This window comes from Leptonotus elevatus, chromosome 21 (genome assembly GCF_054856555.1).
Source record: "Leptonotus elevatus isolate MCC_2025b chromosome 21, RoL_Lele_1.0, whole genome shotgun sequence".
NCBI lineage: Eukaryota > Metazoa > Chordata > Actinopteri > Syngnathiformes > Syngnathidae > Leptonotus > Leptonotus elevatus.
The window spans coordinates 13443971-13470878 of NC_141259.1; the positions used below are offsets into that span (position 1 = coordinate 13443971).

General features: G+C 42.4%; 3 protein-coding genes across 9 annotated transcripts; 2 read left to right on the forward strand and 1 right to left on the reverse strand.

The window, feature by feature from the left end:
* On the forward strand, positions 1–21102 carry unm_hu7910 (un-named hu7910). 5 transcript variants are annotated; one of them, XM_086066590.1, is made up of 28 exons: positions 1335–1595; positions 1682–1735; positions 2918–3091; positions 3250–3294; positions 3608–3676; positions 10392–10439; positions 11859–12089; positions 12177–12212; positions 12328–12372; positions 12961–12993; positions 13068–13100; positions 13180–13215; positions 13613–13660; positions 13749–13835; positions 13997–14041; positions 15092–15172; positions 15746–15775; positions 15846–15931; positions 16031–16117; positions 16204–16354; positions 17304–17440; positions 17500–17598; positions 17678–17767; positions 17897–18034; positions 18099–18234; positions 18312–18403; positions 18493–18626; positions 19823–21102. In XM_086066590.1, exons 1-28 carry the CDS (start codon positions 1436–1438, stop codon positions 19971–19973), a joined length of 2556 nt encoding a protein of 851 aa, XP_085922716.1. In that variant the 5' UTR covers positions 1335–1435; the 3' UTR covers positions 19974–21102. The 5 variants fall into 5 exon arrangements, with proteins under 5 accessions (XP_085922720.1, XP_085922716.1, XP_085922717.1 ...); XM_086066591.1 differs by having other exon boundaries at positions 11862–12089; XM_086066594.1 differs by lacking the exons at positions 1335–1595; positions 1682–1735 and adding an exon at positions 1–159.
* On the forward strand, positions 6947–9611 carry LOC147155993 (uncharacterized). The gene is made up of 3 exons (XM_086066596.1): positions 6947–7854; positions 7955–7999; positions 8126–9611. Exons 1-3 carry the CDS (start codon positions 7695–7697, stop codon positions 9037–9039), a joined length of 1119 nt encoding a protein of 372 aa, XP_085922722.1. The 5' UTR covers positions 6947–7694; the 3' UTR covers positions 9040–9611.
* LOC147155994 (clavesin-1-like) lies at positions 20878–26894 on the reverse strand. 3 transcript variants are annotated; one of them, XM_086066599.1, is made up of 9 exons: positions 26540–26894; positions 25622–25810; positions 25470–25559; positions 25228–25398; positions 24857–24975; positions 24457–24631; positions 23424–23534; positions 23027–23250; positions 20878–22123 (listed from the first exon to the last, which is right to left on the reverse strand). In XM_086066599.1, the coding sequence occupies exons 4-9, from the start codon at positions 25387–25389 to the stop codon at positions 22045–22047; spliced, it is 870 nt and encodes a 289-aa protein (XP_085922725.1). In that variant the 5' UTR covers positions 25390–25398; positions 25470–25559; positions 25622–25810; positions 26540–26894; the 3' UTR covers positions 20878–22044. The 3 variants fall into 3 exon arrangements, with proteins under 3 accessions (XP_085922725.1, XP_085922724.1, XP_085922723.1); XM_086066598.1 differs by having other exon boundaries at positions 25470–25807; positions 26540–26891; XM_086066597.1 differs by having other exon boundaries at positions 25470–25810; positions 26540–26890.
* Between the last annotated feature and the right edge of the window lie 14 nt (positions 26895–26908).

A 26908-nucleotide genomic window follows, 5' to 3' on the forward strand; every position in this document is an offset into this window, starting at 1 on the left:
TTGGTATCCAAGCTAACAGCAGCTTCATCCATCCTCCTCTCTCCGAACAAAATCCCCGTTAGCTTAGCTTGGTAGCCGCTAATCACTCGATTTAAGTGTACCGGTGAATTTACGACGCGATGGCTCAGAAGAAAAGTCTCAAAACGCATTCCAGAAAAGGTTTGTGTTCTGTCTTACTAGCGAGCGAGTGTGAGTCCGGGAACGTCAGTCATGTCTACCAAAGTCCCTTTGCCATTCTGCCGATTGTCGATTGCGTATCTCTTCTGGTGGATGCACATCGAAAGGGGCAATAACACGCGCGTGGTTTTAAACTTGACGAATCAATCCTCCATTCGGCCAACGTTTGCACTTGTTGGTGGGATTTAAGCACATATCTCGCGCGTTTCCACGTCTTGATTGTGAAAGCTGCAACAAGCTTATCCGGGCAACATTCATCTTAAAACTATATATCAACACTGCTGTAAGTGTATTTATACTCGCCGTATATAGCATTATTTCGTAAATATTCATAGAAGTTTATTCGTTAGCTTTTTGACGGCGCCTACTTTGGCCTAACAGGATGAGAAAGTTAAACGTGAAGATTTTCTGTTTGGATTTTGGTTTAGCGAGTTCGCTGTTTTTGGAGCTGCCAACAGATCCGCAACACGGATCAATTAAATTATTAACCTGTGTACAAATGTGGAGCTTTTGCTGACTTATCCTGGAAGCCACAGCGTCAGTGACGTAAGGATAATGTGCTTACAGTTCGAAAGGAACACTCCTTGGTGAAGCTTTAACGCTTCCATTTTGTATACATTTATGAACATGACGTCAACAAATGTCTGCTGTTTTACTCATTTACACGCACTTCACCTTTTAGTGCATTATCTCAAACGTAGCGTTGAACACTTCATTAAAGCGCTTTAAATGGACAGTTCTGTATTCTGTTCATGTGGTCTACCTAGTGGCCTTCGAGTTCTATATATGCTCATTACGACGTTGCTAAAACAACACATCTAATAGTGGCCGAAGACTTTTGCACAGTGTTGTATGTCAAGGTTGTTTGCCTTACTTTGTCCTCCGTGGCATCTCACACACACACACACACACACACACACACACACACACACACACACACACACACACACACACACACACACACACACACACACACACACGCACGCACGCACGCACGCACACGCACACGCACAAACACGGAGCGCTGCGAGGTTTGTCAGCTCTAAGAATAGTGGGGATCAGGTTCCGGACCTCACAATTGGTCGGCGCGAGGATGGCGAGGAGGAGGCGCTTGCGTCTGTCCTGATGATTGACTCGCCGCCATCCTGCCTGTTGGTCACTTCTCATCTTGTCGTCGCCTCCTTTGGAAGTTTCCTTCTCATTGTTTGGATCATCTTTGTGAAAGTGTTAGTCTGACGGCTTGCTGAAGGTTCGCTCCATGCAGCGCTACCGCCACTACGGCGCCTCCGCTCCCCCCACCAGCCCCTCCGCAGCGCCGGCGGAGGAGCCCCACAGCACCCAGGAGGCGCTGAACGCTCATGAGGAGCAGGAGGAGCCCATGGTAAATGAGGAGGTTCAGGATGGCCTCCAGAAGACAGGTAGGACCAGTGTGTCCGTTGAACTGGACTTCGGTTCTGCTGCTGCTGCTGCTTCTTCTCTGGGTCAAATGATTTGCTTGTGCTAGGAGGAGCCAGTGTGGAGGAGGCCGCAGCCCCGCAGCAGGCTCCTCTGCTCTCTGGTGGGTGGCAACCTTAGGGATGGACCCGCTTTGGTTTGGCATGGACTGGTTTGGTTTGGCTTGGCCTCGTTGAATTTGACTGCATTCAGGCTAACCTTTAACATTTGAGCCGTACGCGTTTGTGGTTGGAGATGACGCTGACGTCGTGATTGTCATGTTGGAAGCGCTCCGCGGCGAACCGAGGAACAGCTGTCGTTGGGCCCGCCCCGTCGGGCTGGTGTTAAATGCGTTCCCGGGTCACTTCGACCTCTGCCTGCCGTTTGTGAGGCTTGCAAAAAAAAAAAACGAAAAGTGTCGACTTGAACCTGCAGAGCGCCACCTGTGTTGACTAACAACTGCTGTGCGTGTTTGATGTGTGATGTCATTAACTCGGATCAGGACGAACGTCTGCCTCGCAGTTGGGGAATCGGTGCTTTCCTGTGTTTTGATTTTGCATTTTGTGCTTGCTTGGGGGTTTGTCACACATTGCAAAAATATACACGTGAGGTTGTTTGAATACTCTGTCGGCCATTTTCTTTTTTTAAATAAACAGCTATTTTAACATCATTCGTTAATTCATCAATAAAGAGGCCTCAAGGTGTTTAACTCCACATAGATTTACCATTCTACAATATTTGAAGGCAAACAGTGGAGCAACACATGCAGACATGTAATATATTAATACTCAAAGGAATTTATTCTCTATCCTAATATTCCAACATCTAACTAATCAACTTACATGTGTAGTAGTAGTAGTAGTAGAAAAAGAAGTCTATTCTTCTTCGATTGTGTACGCATGACAATACTGCCTCCCTGTGGCCAAAGAGGGTACACAAGAAGAAGCAGCACAATTAATTGAATTGCAGCTTTTTATTTTTTATTTCCTAATTTTTTTAAATAAATAATAAATACTAGAAATTTTGTTATTTTAATTGTTAAAATTAATTAATTACAAAATAACTAGTTAAATAAAAAAAAATATTTTTAAATTTATTTTATTTGTTAACATTTATTAATTAAAATGAACTAATTAAATAAATAAATACAACTTTCAGTTATTTTATTTATTATAATATTTTTATTACATTTATTGTTTTAATGTTATTTTATTTGAATAGCATTTTATTATTACACTATGTTTATATAAAGCGCGCCCAATAGTGTGCTTGACGCGTGTGTGCGTGTGTCGTATGATGTCCTCAGAGGCAAAGCCGCCATCGTCGGAAAGCAAGAGCAGCAAAAAGCCGACGGGAGGAGACGCGGGTGCAGGAGCCAAGTATTCAGTGTTCACCTGGTTTGCGGTGCTGGCACTGTTGGGGGTTTGGAGCTCCGTGGCCGTCGTCTACTTCGACATCGTCGACTATGACAGCGTGATCGGTAAGTGTTGCTAACCGATACCCGAAGACGTATAATGCGGCAAACGGAAAATATAAGATCATGCCGAAGTTATTTTTGGCCTGCAAAGGAGGAGAAGACGACAATCAGCTTTTGTTTCTCGTCATCTTCTATTTTGTGTGTGTCGCCTCCGCACGCAGCCAGAGCTCAAGAGTTCCGTACGAACTTTTCACAAGTTTTACAAGGTACGCTTTCAACATGTCAAAGACAAAGCGTCCTGTCTTCTTTTTTTTTTTTTCTTTTTTTTCCTATTCATTTTTCTACCTCCTGCCTTCCTCTCATGGTCGTCTCCACCTCCACCTTTTTGCCCCCGCTTCATCCAACATGCACTCGTGTTTATCTTGTTCTGATGATTGTGAAAAAGTACCGTGTGTCCTGTCCTCCCCATGCGAAATCTCCATGATTGTTCTCGTCGTCGTCGTCGTCGTCGTTCCGGACCCACAAAAAGAAACCGTCACATTCATCGTCTTGTGTTTCTTCTTCGACCCTCCGCTACAGGGAAGCTGACGGCCTACGACACAGACGGAGACGGCGACTTTGATGTGGAGGACGCCAAAGTCCTGCTCGGCAAGTCCCCGCTAATGTTTTCCAATTTTATGTCCTGAGGTGGTTCACAGTAACGTGCTAACACGTCGTAGCGTGTCTTTGAGCTAGCGAAATAAGATGGGTTGGTTGAACTTTTGATGTTTTCTTTCTTTCTTTTTTTTTTTCTTTTTTTTTTCGACACATCTATGGTCAACTTAAAAGTGAAGTCCACCCACCCCAAAAAAAAGTCTTTACAAAAATATGTTCTATAAAGCAGCTAAATCCACCCGTTTTTATCCATTTGTGGTGGGCGGCCATTTTGTCACTTGCTGTTGCCTGAAAATGACTTCACAGCTCAGGTAACAAGGAGCACCTGTTGTCTGAGTTTGGCCACGTGATGCCCGCAAGCTGAACCATGATTGGTCGTTACCCTGGCAACAGCATTTTCAGGCAACAGCAAGTGACAAAATGGCCGCCCCCCTTGAGATAGATCATGATAGTCTTCCGTTTTTTTAACGGCAAGAGGGTGAGAACGCTAAGGAATACTTTTTAAAAAAGTATCTTAGTAATAGGTTAAATGTGTTTACAATATGGACCCAATTTTATACGCCAATTAGGTCATTTTTCTTCCGATAACAATGCATTTATTTCATAAACTAATACATAAATTACTATAAAAAAAATAAAAAATTATACATCAGCAATTACATGGATAAACATTGGGGGGTGTGTGTGGGGGGGTTGCCTTGTGGTGGGGCCGGTGGGCCGCCGGGCTAATAAAGCAGCCCGCATCCATTTTCTATAGCACTTCCTCATTCGAGTTGCTGGTGTGCTGTAGCCTATCCCAGTGGACGTTTGATGCGCACCCTGGACTGGTCGCCAGCCAATCGCGGACACATAAAGACAAACAAGCATTCGAACCTCAGAACTGCGAGGCAGATGTGCTAACCCCTCGCCGTGACCTTAGAAAGGACGCGACCACGCGCACAGGAAGTGATTGGACTTAGCGATGCAGAAACAGGAAGTCAGGGTTGTTGGCTGCTGGCTGTGTGAACGACTACTTTAACTCCCTCTCTTTCTTTTCCCTCCATCATCATCATCATCTTTTCTTTGATGACATACTTCATCCTCCACTTCTTATGTTTGATGTCTTCTTTTTAAGTTAAGTTCCGTCCCTCCCTCGCCATCGCCCCCCCCTCCCCCCTATCTTCTCTTCTATTGTCTTTCTCTCTCTCGTTAGGCCTGACCAAAGATGGCGATGGTAGTGCGCAAGGCGAGTCTCTTGAGGAGGTTGTAAATATTTTGGCAGAGGAAGGTTCTGATTGGATGTATGGCTTCTTCACCTTCCTCTATGACGTAGTCGGCTCCCCCGTAGAGCAGGGCGAGGAGGAGGATGGCGGGGAGGAGGAGGAGGAGGAGGAGGAAGATGGCGAGGAAGAGGCGGCGGCGGCTGCCAGGAGGCGCCAGCAGGGCAGTGCGTCTTACCTTGATGACGTGGAAGTCAAGGGGGTCATACTGGACCTTCAGAACCAATAGGAGGACAGGAAGCAGGCCTGAGGACCGAATGGAGGACACACTTGTTAAAGTGGATGGACAGAAACAAATGCAGTTTATTTTTGGAGGGGGAAAAAAAACAGGACAGTGAGCCAAATGAATCATTTAATTTGACGTTGGGCACAAACTAACAAAGTATGTTAATCTTTTTTTTATTTTTTTTATCCGGACTAGATGAAATCCACTTTAACTCATTCACTGCCATTGACGGCTATAGACGTAAAAAAATAATTTGAACTATTTCTATTAGTTTAACATTTTTTTTCCCCACTTTTGTTAACAAGAGTATGAAAACATAAAAAAAATTGTATTGTACATTTAGAACAGATATAACATTTGTGATTAATCGTGAGTTAACTAGTGAAGTCATGCGATTAATTACGATAAAAAATTGTAATCGCCTGACGCCCCTAATTTTTGCGTCAGGCGATTACATTTTTTGATTGATTTTAATTGCATGACTTCAATAGTTAACTCACGATAAATCACACATTTTATATCTGTTCTAAATGTACAATACTTTTTTTAGGTTTTCATAAAACTAATAGAAATAGTTTATATAGTGAATTTTTGACGTCTATAGCCGTCAATGGCAGTGAATGAGTTAATTGATCTCCTCTAAACGTTTTTTCAAAATTAGAAGCAAAATTGTTAGCGAACAGCAAATTATTCAACATGAACCGAAACATTGTGCAGTTGGTCAGAAGGTCAAATTGAGTTTACCTGGAAAAAAAAAAAATTCAGGTTCATCTGGAAATTTCACCCCAAAGCCGAAAATAACAAAGTTTTTGTAATAATGTCACTTTTTTTCATTGTTATTTTATTTTTACATTTGTGAGAGAGATCTTAGGTCCGGTGAGGTGGGGATGAGCCTCTCTCTCCTTTTTATTTATTTATTTATTTATTTTAAACCACAGAGGAAAGTTGTCGGTCTTAGCCCTTCAACATTTGAGCCGGTCCGCAACAATTCCCGATCAGAAGGCATGTCGCCGTTCTTACTGATCAACGCCCTCTGCTGTTTGTCGCTTCAGATGACAGGAAGTTAAAAGGTTCTCGCAGGAAGCAGGCGTTCAGGAAAGGTACGCTTGTGAGCATCGTGTGTTGTCCTGCATGTCTCTGAGGTGCTGTGAGGACAAGCGTGTCGGACTCTTACAATTGCGAGTGTGGCGAGTTTCTAAGCCAACGAGGAAGTCAACCGTAAACATTTCTTGGCAATAATATGTTATATGTGACCTCACGAGTCTATTATTACATTTGTGAAATATGAGTTATTAAATCCAGCCAATTTTATCCATCTGCGGGGGCGGCCATTTTGCCACTTGCTGTCGACTGATGATGACATCACAGTTGCTCAGGGCTCAGGCGACGACCAATCACGGCCCCCCTGTTTTCTGAAGCTGATCTGTGATTGGTTTGCGACCTGAGCAACATTGATGTCATTTTCACTCGCAAAATGGCCGCCTTCTGTAATTGATCAAAGCTGCGGGATTTTGCATCTTAATTTATATTCCACTAACGCAATATTAAAGGGATACTTGACTCATTGAGTCGTTTTCAGCGGTGAAAAGTATTTTTTTGTCCACAATTAATTTGATAACTTCTTTATTTTTCATGTACAATTAATACCTTTAAAAACTATTTATTTCCACTTGCTGTCGACTGATGATGACATCACCTGTGCTGAGGAAGTAGGTAACGACCAATCATGGCTCACCTGTTTTCTGGGTTTGGTCAGTAAACTGAGCCATGATTGGTCGTTACCTACTTCCTCAGTAGAGGTGATGTCATCATCAGTCGACAGCAAGTAAAAAAAAAATAGTTTTTAAAGGTATTAACTCATTGAAAAATGTTAATTGTAATTAATCGCATGACTTCACTAGTTAACTCACGATTAATCACAAATGTTATATCTGTTCTAAATGTACAATAAAAAAAATGTCTAGGTTTTCATACTCTTGGTAACAAAAGTGGGAAAATGTTAAACTAATAGAAATAGTTCAAATGAATTTTTGACGTCTATAGCCGTCAATGGCAGTGAATGAGTTAATTGTAATTAATTGCATAGACTTCAATACGATTAATCACAAATTTTACATCTCTTCTAAATGTACAATCATTTTTTCTCGGTTTTCATACTCTTGTTAACAAAAGTGGGAACACATTTTAAACTAATAGAAAAAGTTCAAATTAATTTTTGACAGTGGAATGAGTTAATTGTACATGAAAAATAATGACGTTACCACATTAATTATAGCCAACATATGAACTTTTTACTGCTGAAAATGGCTCAATGAGGGCCGCATAGAACATATTATTGTCCCAAAAATGTGGAGGGGTTAACAAAGGTCACACGCATAACACATCAGCAGGAGACGTTCCTTTGCTTGTGCTTTCTGATCCAGAAACATGAACACTGACGACGCAAATACTCAGCATGCTTGTTGCCGTGGTAACCCGCCCCCCCGGAAATGGAGGACTGAAGGCCTCTTGACTTGACAAGCGTTGCATGTTTGCATTTGGAAATCTGCATTTTTCGAGATTTTTGCCAACATCGGGCAAACTGCGATCTAAAACTGAGGCGTCAGTTTCTGAGAACTTTGTTCGTGTGTACGCGGAAGCGCTCCGAGAAGCGGACGAGGATCCCGATGAAATGGAAGTGGACGAAGGTAGCGTTGGGACGCACACGCCGTTTCGTTTGGAAGTGGTGGCCTGATGTTGGCATCTTAGCAGCAGCTCTGTTTTCTTTTCTCCCGTGTGGCGTCCTAGACGAGATTCCAGAAGGAAGAACTTTGAGGAAGAACGCGACCCGAGGTAGAAAAAAACCGTGCCTGCATCCGCGTGTGAACTAAAACACATTCCGCAGCACTTAACTACTAACGCTTCCCCGGTTGCCCGTCCCGACGTGTCCCCTTGATACCGACTATATCCCGACTCCAGAACTTCCCGTCCGAGACGACGCGCTGCGCGCTGCCCTGCGAGAAGAACTGAGCGCCATCGCCGAGAAGACCGAAGCCAAGAGAATCGCTCGCGCGGCCCTCTCGGAAATCAAAAGCCTCCTCGCCGACGGAGACCCGAGCAGGGAGACGGCCTGGCAGCTCAAGATGAAGACGCTGGAGGTCGCCCAGGAACAACTCCGGCTGGAGAAGGAGAGGGTCGGCGTGGAGAAGGCGAGGGTGGAGGTGGAGAAAAGGAGGATGGAGATGGAGAGAGAAAGGATGGAGTGGGAGAAGGCGGAGGAAGGAAGGCGGGAGCGGGATAAGGCGGAGGGGGAAAAGATGGCGAAGGAAAGGACGGCGTGGGAGAAGGCCAAGAGGGAAAGGGGGGAGTGGGAGAAGGCGGAGCAAGAGAGACTCGCGTTGCAGAAAGCCAAGCAAGAGCGGGAACAGCTTGAGAAGAAAGAGAAGGAGCGCTTGGTTCGGGAAAGGGAAGAGAGGGAGCGCTTGGCCGCAGAGAAAAGCGAAGAGGAACGGAAGGAAAGGGAGAGGACAGCGCAAGAGGCGGAGCGACTGCAAAAAGAGCAGATGGCCAAAGAGCGGGAAAAAGTTGAGAAGGAAAAGCTGGAGCGCGAAAGGGAGAGAGCGGAGAGGGAAAGGCAAGAAAACGAGCGGGCGGAGAAAGAACGCCTCGTTAAAGAGAGAGCGGAGAGGGAGAAGGCGGCCCGGGAGAAGGAGCTGCGTCTTTCTCGCGAGAAGGCCGCTCGGGACAAGATGGAGGCCGAGCGGCCCGAGGCGAGGAAAGCAAACGGCAGTCAGCCTCTGGAGGAGAAAAGTCAACGAGCCGGCGTGGCGGCGGTCAGGAGGGAAAAGGGCGTGGTCGCCGACAAGATGGCTGCCAGCGGGAGGAAGAAGTAAACTCTTCTTTTGCTCATGTTTGGACTTTTCTTATTTTTGGAATCAGGCACTCATTCCCTACTCCCTGCTTCGGAATTTTTATATAGCGGCCTATGTAGGTAACTTATCAAACCAATTGGAAAAAAAAAAAAGAAGAAGTTTTGGAACACTACTGAGGTGTTTATTTCACCATTGCTTTTACATTTTTATAACCTACTGGATCCATACCAACCGGTTCACGTTGTGTAGTAAATATTGAACAAAGAAAGAAAAAAAATAACATTACATTTGAAAATATTGCTTTGCCACCATCTTGTGGCGTCAATTACAGTTTGTTTCCTTCTTTTCAAGATGCATTGTGGGATACGTTGGAATAAACTTTCACTCTTTACACAATCAAACAGCACTACAAAATTGTCAACTCACTCTAGTGTATGTGAGATGCTTTTGTTGAGAAATCATTGATCCTTTGTGTTGTTGCTATAATCTTCTCTCAAGTGTATAATGTGCACTGTAAGCTCCGCCTCCCATCTCCTTTTATGGAACATATTTCCCTCCAATGTGACAAGTGAAAAATAAAACTTCAAACGGGGGCCGTCCTTGTGTTGTCCGACTTCCAAAAAAATTTATATTAAGTCATTTAAAGAAATGTAAAGAACGCTTGTTTGTCTATATGTAAATGAGTCCACGTTTACTGTGGACCACCTCAGGTGTGCTTTTCACGTCAGGTGACACGGCTCGCTCATTCATATTGAAATGAGTCGACACAAGACACGGGCTGTGTCCGAATGTCCACCCTTGTCCCCTAACAACCTCATTCACTACATAATTCTCATTCTGTTCGGCGATTCGGACAGCCAGCTCACCACTTTCTCCTCGTCGCATATCACGTGACCACCAGAACGCCTACGACGCACCGGCGCATAAATCACCCGACTATTTATTGTGAATGAAAATGTTTTAAAACTGAACTTCATTTCCTTTGACGTACATATTTTTAAACTAAAACAAATTAATTATTTTCGTAGTATATATTAACGCATCGGATTTGACTCCCACGCTTGCGCTATCGCTCGCGCCATGTTTTTTTTCCATACTACATACAACATCGATGTACACTACTTTTCATGGTGCATTGTGGGTAATTTTGAGTGCCCTATATTTTCGCTTCTCTGGACATTCGGACGTTACTACAAAATGGCTTGAACCCTAACTAGGAAGTAGGGCGCACATTCGGACACAGCCACGGTCGCACATGTAAAGCTGTGCCCGTGTGATTTTAGTTGACATTTGACAACATATTTTTGAACGAGTGAACACATCATGTGGGCAGTTTGAGTGTCTTTGTCATAGTTGTCACGTCTCCAAAGCAGGCCTGAAAGAAACGCCAAGCCAGGGGCAGACAACCGCAGGGGGACCAGGTGAGACACTAGTGACCTGACTTCCAAGTTTTTTAAACTATGAGCTGTTGTTTTGGCATTTTTTTTCTCCTTCTTCTCTGAACTAGATACAAAACAAATAGAATGAGGCATTTTGTCATTGAAACGGACACATTACTTTGCCTTAACTTCGGCTATCCTCGAGGCTAATGAATAGCATCTATAAACTAGGGCTGTCAAAATTGGTGTGTTGATTATGACTTGGTTAATTTAAAGTTGCTTTAATGCCACCATTTTTTTTTTTTTTTACACACGGTTAATCCCCTTACTTAGAAAGCCGGTACTGGGAGAATTCCAGCCGCAACGTCAACATCAAATATTTGTATTTTACAAATTTAAAACATGTGCAGAATTTCACAAGTTACTTCACATTAAATTAGATGGCTCTTACTATGAAAAGGAAACAAATACACTGCACCAATGTCTTACAAATGCAATTATGCCATCTAGTGGCAGAAAAATGACCAACACAAATCACTATCACACTCGTTTTTTATAGTACAGTACATATTTTTAATTTTAACTAAATTTTATGAATTATTATGGAATTACTGTATCAATGACTAAAAGATGCAGCCATATTTTTGTTAGTAACATTTTGTTCTACTTTTATGTTAACAAGAGTATAAAAACTTAGAAATAAATATTTTATTGTACATTTAGAACAGATGTCAAATTAGTTAATCATGAGTAACAATTGAAGTAATGCGATTAATTGCGATAAAAAAAATGAATCGCCTGACACCCCTAGTAAAAACAAATTATGCACTTAAATTACAAAAATATTAATGGCTGATTTTTTATTTTTTTTAAATAGTTGTCACAACCCTAACAACTTTTAATTCATCATATTTTTGTTACTTTAAAAAATTGAGGTACAGATTAGGGTACTCTAGATTAAATAATTTTTTTCTAAAATTACAATTTGAACTTTTTAAAATACTTTAAGACATTGTGCCTGTCAGCCATGTTTGCAATTTATTTTTTATTTTTAAACATGATAGAGTATCGTTTCCACCAGCAAGATACCGAGGTCCTTTTTTGTTAATGCAATCATAGTGTATAAAACCAGCTCATTGAATTAAATTCTCCTTCATCATGTTTTTCGATATTTCCTTAGCCTTTTAGCGTCATTGTAAAAAAAATTATTTGCCTGACATACGTACAATAAACACAAGGACCAATGATAGAGCCCTGAGGGACACCCCGCACTGGAGGAGAAACATGGACATGGAGAAAATGTTCACATCAGTGTCAAACTTAAAAAATAAAAAACCTCGCTCAGACTTTAATAATCACCCTTTGGCGACTTTTAGCTAAATGAACATTTAAAATCTTTTTGCTACTTTATCAACATCTGAGTAACCTCCAGCAACGAATTCTCTCTTTTTATCCATGAAGTAGAAACTGCTGAAGAGCAGCCGACCAATCCACAAGCCGCAGAGCCAGCGGAAGAGGAGTCCGCGGAGGTGCGTGTGGAGGAAACCGCCGCGGACGACTCCACTGCCGAAGAGCAGCCGAGCAACCGGCACGTTGCGCAACCGCACGGGGAGGCGGAGTCAGCGGAGGCGGCGACAGAACCGCACGGGGAGGCGGAGTCAGCGGAGGCGGCGACGGACGACTCGCCAACAAGTGTGTGATCAAACCATTTGCTTGTCAACATGATTCAAAAAGCACGTCGTGACACACTTCCTGTGCGTTTGTGCATGTGCATGTCAGTCTCTGCAGCTGAGGATGTGGACTCTGAAATCCAAGGTTTGTCCCGCTCACTTTGACGGCCGTCCGTCTGCTTCGTCGCCTCTTCAAACGGGGAAACTTCTTCTCCTCATCTTGATGCCTGCTTGTGTTTATATAAATGTATGTCCTCCAGCTGCTGTTCCGCTGCCTTCGTTTATAGAAGAAGATTTTGTCTCAGGTGAGTCCAACACAGCTGCGGAGGACATTTTAAATGATTCACTCTAATAAAGAGGACACTTGAAAGAAATATTTTTAAAACTAAAGAGCTTCGACAGTTTATTTGTACCCAAAAAAAAACACATTACAAAAAAATTAATTGGGCTTGGAATATTGTTTTTCAACAAGTGGCAAAATGGCCGCCTCCTGAGATGGATAAAAAAAAAGTATTTTTCTATCTATTTCTGTTTTGCAGGAATTAGCATTAGAATATTTTTAAATAAGTTTCATCATTATTCACAAATCTGTTTAGAAATGCGAGTAAAAGAGCTTCTTCTTTTTTTTCAACATGGCCCTGGTTGATCTCTTGCTCTGCTGCCACCTGCTGGCCGTTTGTGTAATATCTACAATTCAATCGTTCTTTGCAGTCGAGATGCAGCATCAAATCTAAATGCTCTAGCATTAAAAATAACATATAAATACGTCTTTGGGACACTTATAACATTTAAATTATAACATATTTATGCATTTTTGGGAGCAAATGAGTTCATGAAAAATATCTGCGCAACCCTTCAAAGAATTTTAAATCTATCATATGTTGTGTTTGTAGATGATCCTCGAGGAGACGAGGAGCATCACGATGGTGTGTAAAATCTCTCTCTCTCTATGCATCTTTTGTCCTTCCTCACCGTGAAGTCTCACCTTGATGTCTTTCAGGTGAGGACTTGGACGGCATCGACACGAGCGGAGGTGAGGATGCCGGCGGGCGTTTTGAGAGCTGAAGGTGGTTTTGTGATTGTTTTAAAGTGTCGATGTTTTGCGCTTGCAGTCTTGGTGGAGGAGCTTTCATCTCAGGAGACTGTCGGTAAGCCGGGGATGTTTTAAAGCACCCCAAAAAAAAATAATACTTTTTTTTTTTCACCCACATCTTTTTCTCCTGACACATTTAGCAACAATTCAAACTTTTAAATATAATTTTTTTTTTAATAATTATAAAATAATAATAATAATAATGATTTCACATTTTCCATCGACTGCTTTTCACATTCCCCAAATTTTCACAGCTCAATTCAGAGCGACAGTTTACGAATGCTCCTCTTATCGTTTCAATTGTACGTCATTCAAAATGTCTTCCAGTGCAACGAATTCCCCAGCATTTGAGTCTAGCATCAGACCATCAGCATTCACACACACAATTTTTTCGACCCAATAAACCCATTTTAAAAATCCAAAATAACCTGATTTCTTTTTTTGCGGTGAAGTGGAATCAGCAAAATATTTGACAAGCTCCAAAGTGACACAAGAAGAAGGTATGTTCCCTTTTATTTATTTATTTTTTTTCTTTACTGATTCCGATTCAATGTGATTGTTTTACCCAAGCTTTGTTTTGTGCGTCAGAGCCACCGGCGGAAGTGGAGCAGCAATCGGAGCCTGTGGAAGCGCAGAGTGAGGACACAGCAGAGAGCGACGGCGCCCCACAGGAGGGTGAGCACACTCGTACCACAACCCACACCATGCATTCATTATCAGTATTATTTATGAGGCGGATCTTTGACAACTTAAAGGCTTGTTAAAGCGAAGCTAAACCTAATGTCAATTGCTTTTTCAACTTTTTATTGTTTTTTTTTTGTTTTTTTACGGTGAAGTGGAATCTGCAAAAGATTTGACAAGCTCCACGTTGACACAAGAAGGTATGTTCCTTTTGTAAAATGCAACGTGCAAGTACAGTTGTACAGCTGTTTATCAGGGGTGGCAATCTTTCAAAACTCGATTCTGAATCGATTTTTGATTCAAAATTATTTGATTGACAATGATTTCTGCTTCACTTTATAGATGCGCAAAGAATCGTCACGATCGACTCCAGTCTGACTCGCTAATGCTAATTAGCGCGCTACTTGCGGCACTTTTATCACTCAAAAGAACGGCTATTCATACAAAAGGCTTCAGGAATGTATCCAGAGAAGACATTCACTGCCATTGACGGCTATAAACGTAAAAAAATCATTTGAGCTATTTCTATTAGTTTAACTTTTTTCCCACTTTTGTTAACAAGAGTATAAAAACCTATATATTTTTATTTATTGTACATTTAGAACAGATATGAAATTTGTGATTAATCGCGAGTTAACTAGTCAAGTCATGCGATTAATTACGAGTAAAAACTTTAATCGCCTGATATTTTTAATAATATATATTTTTAATTCATTCACTGCCATTGACGGCTATAAACGTCGAAATTCATTTTAACTATTTCTATTTAGCATTTTTTTCCACTTTTGTTAACAGTATGAAAACCTAGAACTTTTTTACTGTACATTTAGAACAGATATAAAATTTGTGATTAATCGCAAGTTAACAAGTGAAGTCATGCGATGAATTACAATTAAAAAATGTAATCGCGTCTTGCCCCTAATTTTTAATAATTTTTTTTTATGAATTTATGGCATATGCTTTTCCTACGCAGCAAAAAAACTTTTATTGGAATAACTGGATCGTGACTTTTTCCTTCTACTCTCTAATGTGGCTACAATTTATGTATCAGAACATAAGTGGCCAAATTGTGTACAACATGAACAGCGCTCCCAATGAAGGCACACACAAACAAGGGCAAGACAGTATAAAATAATTTAAATCAAATCGATTTAGGGACTTTTGAGGGCTGGGGGGGGGGGGGGGTTGTGCACGCACGCACGCACGCCCCTACTGTTTATTACAACCCGTACTTTTGTTTTATGAATCAGAATCGCCGGTGGAGGCGGAGACGCAGTCTGAGCCAGTAGACGCACAGAATGAGACGCCTCGAGAAAGCGGCACCCGTGAAGGTGAGCACGCCAACACACCAACATAAATATTGAACAATTTTCGTTTACGTATTATTTTTTTATTATTTTTTTTTATCTTAAGACAATATACTTCATTTTAAATTTGCCCCAAAAATATTTAGGGAGCTCCCAAGGTTATCTGTACGTCTCAAAAAGTTAAATGGACACTTAAAGAAGTAAATACCATAGTTCTTAATTTAACAAAAAAAAATCTTAAACTTTCACATTTCTCTGTCTTAAACTTTCACTTTGTTTTAATGTCAAAACAAACAAAAGGTTCAGAAGGTTCCCAGGGTCGGCAGCATCTTTTATGAAGTGAACTGAAATTTCAAATAAATAGTTTTCTGCGCTTACATTGGTTTTAGCGTCACCTTTTATCAGCCGTCACATTTTGATATTCGTCAAAATGCCCAATATCGCCGCCGATTATCGGTTTATCCCGAACGGGAGTTGATTTGTCCGTCAGATTTCAACCTCTGTGTTGCCATTTTTCTCTCCTGATTGGTTGGTCAGCGCAAAAGCGACCACACGCTGACAGTGCCATCCTCTTTTAAAAAAAAATTTTTTTTACAGACACAGCAAACCACACGGCCGCCGAAAAAGGTAACGAAAGAGACGCAGATTTGTCAAGCTGCTGCAAATGTTTCTCATGCTCACGTTTTTTGTCCTCCAGCCAAGAAGAAGAAACCAAAACTGCTCAACAAGTTGGACAAAAGCATCAAAGCCGAGTTGGATGCTGCCGAGAAGCTCCGCAAGAAAGTACGTGGCGGGAAGGAAGTGATTCGTGCGGCCTTTTGTTGACTCCCACATTTGTTTTATTATTATTATTTTTTGTGTGTGTGTGTGTGTGTCTATCAGGGAAAAGTGGAGGCGGCACTGCAAGCATTTGAAACTTTAGCGCAGCAGCACCCGCAGAGCCCCCGCGCTCTCTACGGGAAAGCACAGGTGATCATTTCAAGGACCCGCCTCCCTGTTGCTGTACTGTTGAGGACCACAACCCAAGAGTCTCCCCCCCCCCCCTACTTTAAAAGGCGGAGGACGACCTGGCCGAGAAGCAGCGCAGCAACGACATGTTGCAGAAGGCCATCGGCAGCTACAGAGACGCGGCGGAGCTTCCCGACGCCGCCCCCGACCTGGTCAGGGCGGCCCTCAAGAGACGAGCGGAGCGCCAGCAGTTCCTGGGTAGGCGCGCAAAGCGCTCCCCCGTGTTGCCGTGGCAACCGCACATGCCAATGGCGACTCTCGGCTCATTGGTGCAGCGCTCGTATGCATCGTTCTACGCGGAGGATAAAGACTATTTGGCTGCGGTCTGAAAGGACAAAGTTTTTCCTATTTCAGCATATTTTACTCTGATTGTAGTTGCTGAGCTACAATCTGATTATTTTTATTTACTTATAATTCGGGGTGTCAAGCGATGAAATTTTTTTTAATCGTAATTAATCACATGACTTCTATAGTTGACTCACAATTAACTCATTCACTGCCATTGACGGCTATAAACGTCAAAAATTCATTTGAACTAATTATTTTAGACATTTTTTCCCCACTTTTGTTAACAAGAGGATGAAAACCTAGATTTTTTTTTTATTGTACATTTAGAACAGATATGCTATTTGTGATTAATCACGAGTTAACTAGTGAAGTCATGCGATTAATTACAATTAAAAAAAAATTATCGCCTCTTGCCCCCAATTTTTTTTTATGAATTTATGGCAGTGAATGAGTTAATTGCAACATTTATATCTGTTCTAAACGTACAATAAAATGTATTTTCATACTCTTGTTATCAAAAAAATAGAAGAAAATGTTAAACTAATAGAAATATGGATGCATCTTTTAGTCACCTACAGTAGTTTTCATAATCATTCACAAAATTAAGTTAAAGTTAAAAAGATATATTGATTTTTGTTGAGGTCATTTTTCTGCCACTAGATGGCATAATTGCATTTGTAAGACGTTGGTGACAGCTCGGTGCATTTTTCTTTTCGTTTGGAATTGGCACGAAGTAACTTTATTTAAAAAAAATACAACTTAAGGAACTTTAAATGAACTCAAAAATGATTAAGATGACTAAATCATCAGACGCATTATTACGAAAAGTTCTTTGTGACATCTCTTGTAAACATGTCAGGGCGCATGCGTGGCGCAGTGGCCACACTGGAGCGGTTGGGGCAGATCTTTCCCGAAGACGTCAGTCTGAAGAACGACCTGGGCGTGGCCTACCTGTTGCTAGGCGACAACCAAGGCGCCAAGACGGTCTACGAGGAGGTGAGGGAAGTTGCCCGCTGCGTCGTCTTCTCCCGTAGTCTCACTGGCGCCCTCTCCAGGTTCTGGCGGTTGCCCCCGGCGACGGCTTTGCCAAGGTTCACTACGGCTTCATCCTGAAGTCGGAGAACAAGATCGCCGAGAGCATCCCGTACCTGAAGGTAATGCGAGCGCGTCGGTCGTGGTTTTGTTTCCGTGACAACCGCCACCATTTTGAACGCCTGTCGGCCCCCGCGCCAGGAGGGGCTGGAATCCGGAGAGCCCGGCACGGATGACGGACGTTTCTACTTCCACTTGGGAGACGCCCTGCAGAGAGTCGGAGACAAGAGCGTGAGCGTTTGTGAACCCAGAGACAAATCGTGCATAATAATACAACATTAAAGGACTAAAGTCCATTTATAATATTTTTATTTTTAACTTATTATATTCTTCGCTTACCGGTGTGTGTGTGTTCGGCAGGCGTACCACTGGTACCAGGTGGGCCACGAGCGAGGCCACTTTGCGTCCGTGTGGCAGAGGTCCCTCTACAACGTGGACGGGCTCAAGGCGCAGCCCTGGTGGACCCCAAATGAGACGGGATACGCCGATCTGATCAAGGTGGGAGGACATTTCCCGAGGATGTTCTTCCAGTCCGGGACTCAACCGCAGTGTTTGTGTTCAGGCGCTGGAGAAGAACTGGAAAATGATCCGGGACGAGGCCATGGCCATGATGGACCAAAAGACGAGCCAGTTTGTGCCCGAGGAGGAGAACCTGAGGGAGAAAGGAGAGTGGGGCCAGTACACGCTCTGGCAGCAAGGTATTTATTTTTGTATTCAATTTTTTACTTTCCCTCCTCATTCACATTTATTCAGCTAACAGTCATTTTGCGTTCAGGGAAGAAATCCGGAACGCCCTGTCAGGCTGTACCGAAGACCTGCTCGCTACTGGACAGATTCCCTGAAGCCACTGGCTGCAAGAGAGGACAGGTACACACACACGCACACACATGCACGCAAGATTTCAATGTAGCCTCCTCAATGCACTTTGACTCGCTTGTGTGTTTGCGCGCGTGTAGATTAAGTTCTCGGTGATGCAGCCGGGCACGCACGTGTGGCCGCACACGGGCCCCACCAACTGCCGGCTGAGGATGCACCTCGGCCTCGTCATTCCCAAACAGGGATGCCGGATCAGATGCACAGACCAGACCAGGTAACCGTTGCTACTGTTTTTCTGTTTTTGTTTTGCAGCGGACAGGAAGTTATGAAGCTCATTGTAGCTAACAGGCAGCTAACTCGTTGACTCACGGACGATTGTTGAAGCGTCGTCCGTAAGTTTAAGAGACGATTACATGTGTCAATTCATGTCGATTTAATGATGTACGTGTGAATTAAATGGTAGTTGGTGTTTGTTTACCTTAAATGGTCATCGCCAGCGCGCTAATGCTAATCGCGATTGCCAACCGTTTATTTTGTTGGCGTTATATAATGCTCATGCTCAGAAGATAATGAATAATTAGCAGTTATATCAACTCTAGTGGATATAATGATGTATGTGTGAACTAAATGGTAAGTTGGTAATTGTTTACCGTATATGGTAATCGCTAGCGCGCTAATGCTAATCGCGATTGCTAACCGTTTAGCATAGACTTATTTTGTTGGCGTTAAATAATGCTCATGCTCAGAAGATAATGAATAATTAGCAGTTATATCAACTCTAGTGGATATAATGATGTATGTGTGAACTAAATGGTAAGTTGGTAATTGTTTACCGTATATGGTAATCGCTAGCGCGCTAATGCTAATCGCGATTGCTAACCGTTTAGCATAGACTTATTTTGTTGGCGTTAAATAATGCTCATGCTCAGAAGATAATGAATAATTAGCAGTTATATCAACTCTAGTGGATATAATGATGTATGTGTGAACTAAATGGTAAGTTGGTAATTGTTTACCGTATATGGTAATCGCTAGCGCGCTAATGCTAATCGCGATTGCTAACCATTTAGTATAGGCTTATTTTGTTGGCGTTAAATAATGCTCATGCTCAGAAGATAATGAATAATTAGCAGTTATATCAACTCTAGTGGATATAATGATGTATGTGTGAACTAAATGGTAAGTTGGTAATTGTTTACCGTATATGGTAATCGCTAGCGCGCTAATGCTAATCGTGGTTGCTAAACGTTTAGCCTAGGCTAATTTTGTTGGTCTTTAATAATGCCCATGCACAGAAGACAATGGGGTCGATTCTTTGATGGAATAATTGATAGGAAAGTAGATTTTAAACAGGTTCGATAGTAACAGCCCTAATATGAATAAATACAAGAAATGAAATGCGTTCAGTTGAGCTGACGTCACACTTCTTCATCTCCATCATCATCATCATCATCATCATCGTCCTCCCAGGGAGTGGGAGGAGGGCAAAGTGTTGATCTTCGACGACTCTTTTGAGCACGAGGTGTGGCAGGACGCGGACACGTTCCGCCTCATCTTCATCGTGGACGTGTGGCACCCGCAGCTGACCGCGTACCAGCGACAGACGCTCAGCGCCATCTAAACCAGGAAGCTCGGGACGGACTGCGACACACTGAAGGTTCCTCTGGGTTATACTACTGACTTGACCACACGTACACACACACACACACACACACACACACACACATGTTTGTCTTTGTATCTTAGTGGGGACACCTCATTGGTATAATACATTCCCTAGCCCTTCCCCTAACCTTAAAAAAACAAGTCTGAACTTGTGGGGCCCACCAAAATGTCCCCACAAGGACAAGTCGGGGCCCCAAATTGATAGTTGAAGCGAGAATATGGGCCCCATAATGTAGCAAAAGCAAACACAGACACACACAAACGTGCACATACCACACACACACTTTGACTGACTGTCGTGTTCAGTGTTTGTCGAGTTTATTTGTGAGAAACCTCGACTTGGCCGTGACTTTTTCATCCTGTGTTTTCCTGCTAGCTCACTTTCTCCTTCACTTTTGTATGATCACTACAACCATCAGATGCTTTCAGAGATTCTATTTTTATTAAAAATGACACCAGAAAATCAGTGATTTTTTTTTTTCCCCCGCCCCCAATTATTTATTTCAGCTAGTCTAATTTCTACATTTGTGGTTGACTCTCTTGACCAGAAGTGGGCGAATTGACCCCCCCTCTCCCCCCACCTGAAATTAGTTAATTAAAAATGTCTTTATTTTTACAAACATTTACCATGTAATATTAATGAAACAAAAAAAAAAGTATCGTTTTTACAAATATAGTTGGCATGTATTTCTTAAATTAAATAATTTTTAAAAATAGTCAAATAAACTATTTAACATTATTTATTTATTGTAATTAATGGAATAAACTGCACTTTGAGATAGATGAGCTATATTCCCATTTGTCTTTTCCCGTGGTATTTACCCCCCCCCCCTCCCCCCAAAAAAAGAAATCAGCACACGTGGAGGTGTAAATGTTTACTAGTTTACATTCTGCAGTAAATACATGAAAAGAGATGAGCGTAGCCCTGATGTTGAGCGACACTGCAAAAAGTGAGAAGCAACTTTTCATCCGCAATGACTTCCACGTAAGATGCAAAGTCTCCCACCTTGTTTGCAGCGCACTAATAACATGAAGTATACAATCTTGAAATAAGTTAAATTCAATAAAAACAATCTTTCCCTCGAGTGACATTTTGGCATTCAGTGTGTGTCGACGGCACAAATACTTAAAAGCATGAAACGTGGCACTCTTGCGAGAACTTTTTCTTGCTTGTTGACATGCACGCACATACTGCTGGGATTTTCTACCCAAGTGACATTTGCTTGATTGGAAAGCAGAAGAAAAAAGTGTCTTCATTCATATTTGGCGGGAAACGAAGCAACGATTGTGATGACATTTCAGCCAGTTTGGTCAATCGCGTGACGCTTCATTTAACACTTGAAGCTGCCTTTTTTTTTCTTTTCTTTTTTTCCCAATCTTCTACTTGACATGGCTAATACGTTAGCAATCAGTTGAGCCAGCTACGCTAACAAGTGTGCTAACGGTTCGTCACGCGTGTGGTAATCTACGAGAACAGTGATTCCCAACCATAGTGAGGAAGTTAAAACGGAAAACTATGAACCTGTATAGTAAGAGCGATTTTTTTTTTTTTATATATATATAAATTTGATGTCGATAGTTCACTTAAATCATTCGCTTAATCGTTATGTAGGGATTTTTATATAGTGGACTATAGGATTGAAACAAATTCGAACACGCCCAAATAACGACATTTTGCGACATTTTTGCTCAATAAAGGTTGGGAAACACTGAACTCAAATCACGACAAGTGAATGAATGAATGAATGTCAGGGCGTCATTGTCACAGATGAACAAGATGATGAGGATGAGGATGAGGATGATGATGGTGAGCAAACATTCAAAGTCAGGACGACCTTTTCTACATTCCTCCTCAAAGCTAACACGCTTAACCAGCGTGGGGACACAAACACAGGTATGTGTGTGTGTGTGTGTGTGTGGGCTCAGAAACAGGAAGTACGAGTCAAAGTTCAGCTGGACGGGACGAAACAACACAAGTCAAAATCCAGCAAGTGTGTGTGTGTGTGGGTGCGTGTGTGTGTGTGTGTTCAATCCAGGGCCAGTAGCGGCGTGCTGGTCTCTCTGTCAGTCTGCCGCAGAGTGGCGGGGTTGACCACCGACTGTGACCTGAAGCACAAAAATGTCACATTGGAGTCATCGTGACAGATGTGTGCAGCTAAGCTAAATCAAGCTACTCAACTCACTTGGACATAGTTCAGTAGTATATAGAGGACTTGAACGGCCAAAATGAATACAAGTGAAAATGGATTTAAAAACTATAATACAAACATTAAATACAAAAAAATATTTAATAAATAAATTTTATTTTTTTATTTTTTATTTTAGAGCTGTCAAACGATAAAAAATTTTTTTTTATCAGATTAATCACATCTAAGAATTTTGATTAATCACGATTAATCATTTAATAAAAAAGACATTTTTTTAAACATTATTTTTACCCGCCAAATTTAATGAGCACCTGTTATGTATTAATTTTTTAAACATTGAATGTTAAAAAAATAATTTTATCCACTGCACATGTTCGTCTTCTTTTTCTAATCAGTTAATTACCTGCATAATTTAAGAGGGGGTGGGGGGGTGTACTCTGATAGTGTGACATGAACAAATATTCAGAGTGTCATACGCAAACATTTATTAAATGCGTTACTTTAATGCATGTAGTTATGTTTTATTGCCCAAACAACCTGTGCTACCGTCAACGTAACTATCCGCTGTCAGCTAAATGATCATATGTGGTCAAAATTAATAGGGCGATTAATATGCGTTAATTCATGATTAATGGGATAAAACAATTTTTTTTAATTAATTAACACTTTAACTTTGTTAATTAATTATTTTTGTATTTATTTATTTTTGTATTTAATTTTATTTTTCATATCCGTTTTTATTTTCACTTTTAGTCACGTATTTTTATTCATTTATTTTAATTTTGGCAGTTTTGGTCCTCCATACATTAGTGCCAAATTATGTCATACTCAAGTGTGAGATACGAAAAAATTAATTTCGGACCTCTTCATGAGCTCCTTGTCGGCGCCTCCCCCACAATTCTCTCGCACGTGCAGGGCGTCGTAGGTGAGCGTGTACTCGGTCTCGTCCATGTAATCGGGACCCAGCAGGGTGCGCGCCCACATGCCCATGTCGTACGGCGGAAGCGTACCCCCGAACTCGGACGGCAGACACTCGGGCTGGAGGAGCTGATGGAGCGAGTTCAGGTTGTTGCCGTGGAGGAAAATCTGCACCGGAAGGATACGAGAGAACAGGATCAGGCGGCGAAATCGAAACCAGCGAGCTCGCTTGCTAGCTCGCTGGATAATGATGAACTTCATAATATGGAGAGTGTGAAAGTTTGCGTAATAGCAGGAGAACGTGGATGAGAAACAGGAAGAGGAGGAGCTTTCGCGTTCACCCGTTTCCTGGTCTTGTCTTTGAGGAAAGGCTTGATGATGGTGAACATGGCGTGAATGTACCACGGCTGGTTGACAAAATGGATGCCTCCGAAGCGGGCCGGGAAACTGTCCTGAGGAGAGGAGCACAGGTGTGCACGGTCAGGCCACTCGAACGCTCCGGCCAACTCGTTTGGCTCCATTTGACAGTTTTTCAGACTACCAAAGTAACAAAGCTCGCTAGCTACTTTGAAAGTTTGTATGGAAACCTGGAGCAAATTAAACGGACTCAAATTTAGTTGCATTTATGGACACTAAATTACTACTTCTGTGTGAAAAATAAGTTCCATGACACCAAGATTCCACAAGATGGCAGCTAAGGTCTACTTTTGTCTAAATAAATCTCCTCAACTCACTTGAACAGAATTCCATGACACCAAGATTCCATAAGATGGTGGCTAAGGTTTACTTTTGTCTAAATGAAGCACCTCAACTCACTTCAAGAGACTTCAGTGACACAAAGATTCCACAAGATGGCGGCTAAAGTCTACTTTTGTCTAAATGAAGCTCAATGCACGTCAACAGAATTTCTTAACACCAAGATTCCACAAGATGGAGGCTAAGGTCTACTTTTGTCTAAATGAAGCTCCTCGACGCACTTCAACGGAATCCCGTGACACCAAGATTCCACAAGATGGCGGCTAAGGTCTACTTTTGTCTAAATGAAGCTTCTCAACACACGTCAACAGAATTTCTTGACACCAAGATTCAACAAAATAGCCGCTAAAGTCCACTTTTGTCTAAATGAAGCACCTCAACTCACTTCAAGAGAGTTCAGTGACACAAAGATTCCACAAGATGGCGGCTAAAGTCTACTTTTGTCTAAATGAAGCTCCTCAACTTACTTCATTATAGTTCCTTGGAACCAAAATACCACAAAATGGTGCCAAAATACATTAAGTACGTTTGGAAACAGTTCTCTCGTTAAGGCGGTCGACCCGAGTGGCTATTTGGGTCACAGGGGCGAACTCGGCGTCGGCGCTGACGCGGCCTGACCTGCAGGCCTTCAATGGCCAGCTTGAGTATGTTGGGCGTGAGTTTGGAGGCCTGCTTGAAGGAGAAGTTGCTCCAGTCGATGATGAGGACGAAGCCGTTGATCTGCAGCTCGGGCTTCTCGATCAGAACCTCCAGCGAGAGAAGGATGGCCCGCAAGATGTCTGTAAACGAGTTCCTGGACAAATGGGAAGCATTTATTCCAGACGCTTCAAATCCATCTTTAAGGTCACGTTGTCCTTTACAGCACATTGGTAGATTAAATTAAATTATCATTAATTCAACAATCACGTAATTTAAATTTTTTATTTTTTTTAAATGGTCACATTGTAATAATACAGTCTTAGTTGTGTTTTGAACGTTTCAAACATGTATGTGGCTGTCGCCATGACAACGCATTCACCTGCTCTGGTCCCAGTTGGAGGCGAAAAGTATGAGGATCTTTCTGCCATGTTGGTCCGGAGTCTCCAGAACGCCTGGGAAGCCGTCCATCAGCGCTCGCTTGATGCCGGGGTCGTCCACCTGACACACGCGCGCACACACATTCCGTTCAAGGGAAGTCAAAAATGTTCGTCCTAATAGTATTTTCTATGCGAGCCCACGATTCCAAACCGCTTTCGGATTAATATTGCGTTTGTGGATATGAATTACGCGTTACTAGTTTTGACACCCCTCATTTTTATCCATCTCAGGGGGCGGCCATTTTGCCACTTGCTGTCGAACATATAAAGTAAATGTTTGAGTCCCATTTGGAAAAAAAAGTTACGTGCGGACCTTAAAGCTCTGGAACATGTCGAGGTTCTGCTGTCGGAACTGGAAGTACTGCGCCAGCAGGCGGAACGTCTCCACCGGGTCAAACTTGCGCGCTCGGAGGAAGCGAAGGATGAAGTCGTCGTCCGTACGCAGGAAGCCGATGTCTGGGCGAGTCACGATCATGTCGCGCACCTTGCGGTAGTGGAAAGACGCAAGTGTCAATGTCAGGGTGCATGTTGACGAACGGGACTGGTCGTCGGTACCTGTTGTATGTCCTGGTGTAGAGTGTTCGGGTTTTCGTTGAGCTCGAGCCGAGCCTTCTCGGTGGCGTCGGCGCTGAGGCCCGCCAGGAGCTGCGACATCCTGTTAATGTTCTGATGTTGGCCAGCGTTCAGTGTCCACGCGCAGGCCTCACCTGACGGCTCAACCAATCAAATCCGCCGCCTCTGATGATGTCATCCACACTGGCTCAGATGCTGCTCACGGCGCCGCCCTCCTGTGGCGCGCTGTCATGGCGGCGACCATTTTAACATCGTGGGCTCCGGGGCCACGTGCGGTGGTTTGTTGCGGGAAGTTCAAAGTTCAGTCAAGGCAACGTGGTCTGCTGGTAGAGACGAACATATATAGAGATTCAAATATTGTCATTGTATGTTTTTGTTTCACATTGTAGATGAATATTACAATCACGTGACGCAAGAAACATCGAACCGCTTAGCATGACAACGATGTTTTGCATTGTTTGTTAGCATTAAGCTAAGTGGACATTTCTAAAGCAAAAGTTGTCCCTCTGTAAGTGGTGTACCGATCAATCGACAATTATCAAATTAATCTATGATTATTTTGGGAATATCGATGAATCGTTTGGATACCTTTTTAATTACAATTTGCATTTATCATGATTGATTTTTCAATGATTGTCCATTTTCTGCATTTTGAAATAATGCCCTGGTTTTGAATAATGGGATTTTCCACTTCAGCGGTTAATCGACAAAATAGTGACCATATTAATAGATTATTAAAATAATCACTAGTTGCATTGCATCCCCAATACATAGATATACAGTATATACTCTAGTACTGTACAGCTAAATATATTCCTTATTTGTCCAGAGATTGACTCGTGACCAGACCTAATTGTAGTCTAGGATAGGCTTCAAGATAAGATATAGAAAATCGATGTATGCATTATGCAATATATGCTATATTTGCACATACACATTATCTGTAATCAGTGTTTGCCATTATAAAGTCTCCTGTTTGTATTGGAGTTATGTAATCAATAGAAATTATGTCTTGTAAATATGGAAATAAAGATAATAAAAATAAATATTACTGATAGAGTTAGGTGTGTTGTTGGAGTGTCGCTGGTCCGAGCGGCTCCGGCCCTCCTGAGCTGGTCCTGATGCTGAGGACGCTGTCGGCCATCACACACAAAACAACAAGAAGGAATGTTGAAATAAATCCAATAAAGCAAAACTGGAAAGAAAAAAAAAAGGATTAAACGTCGTCCTTTAGCGTCCCCTCTGACATTAGAACGCACGTTGAGGTGGGGAAAATTGTGCGGAGAAGACGTCAGGATAAGGATGCTCTGGTTTGGCGTCCTCTTCTTTCACTACATAACACTTCCGGCACACACTTTCACAATAACGTTCACCGTCGGAGCAGACCGGAAAATATTCTATATCCCTGTCGATCTGTCCAT

Bases quoted from the DNA above. Each gene is read 5' to 3' on its own strand.
- unm_hu7910 (XM_086066590.1), top strand. From the start codon at position 1,436: ATGCAGCGCTACCGCCACTACGGCGCCTCCGCTCCCCCCACCAGCCCC. The intron at 13,836-13,996 runs GTGAGCACACTC...TTTACGGTGAAG, and splicing joins CGACGGCGCCCCACAGGAGG to TGGAATCTGCAAAAGATTTG. The intron at 18,235-18,311 runs GTATTTATTTTT...TTTTGCGTTCAG, and splicing joins GTACACGCTCTGGCAGCAAG to GGAAGAAATCCGGAACGCCC.
- LOC147155993 (XM_086066596.1), top strand. From the start codon at position 7,695: ATGTTTGCATTTGGAAATCTGCATTTTTCGAGATTTTTGCCAACATCG. The intron at 7,855-7,954 runs GTAGCGTTGGGA...GTGGCGTCCTAG, and splicing joins TGAAATGGAAGTGGACGAAG to ACGAGATTCCAGAAGGAAGA. The intron at 8,000-8,125 runs GTAGAAAAAAAC...TCCCGACTCCAG, and splicing joins GAGGAAGAACGCGACCCGAG to AACTTCCCGTCCGAGACGAC.
- LOC147155994 (XM_086066598.1), bottom strand. From the start codon at position 25,568: ATGTCGCAGCTCCTGGCGGGCCTCAGCGCCGACGCCACCGAGAAGGCT. The intron at 24,976-25,227 runs GTCCGCACGTAA...CGCGTGTGTCAG, and splicing joins ACATGTTCCAGAGCTTTAAG to GTGGACGACCCCGGCATCAA. The intron at 22,124-23,026 runs GTCCGAAATTAA...TTTGTGCTTCAG, and splicing joins GACAAGGAGCTCATGAAGAG to GTCACAGTCGGTGGTCAACC.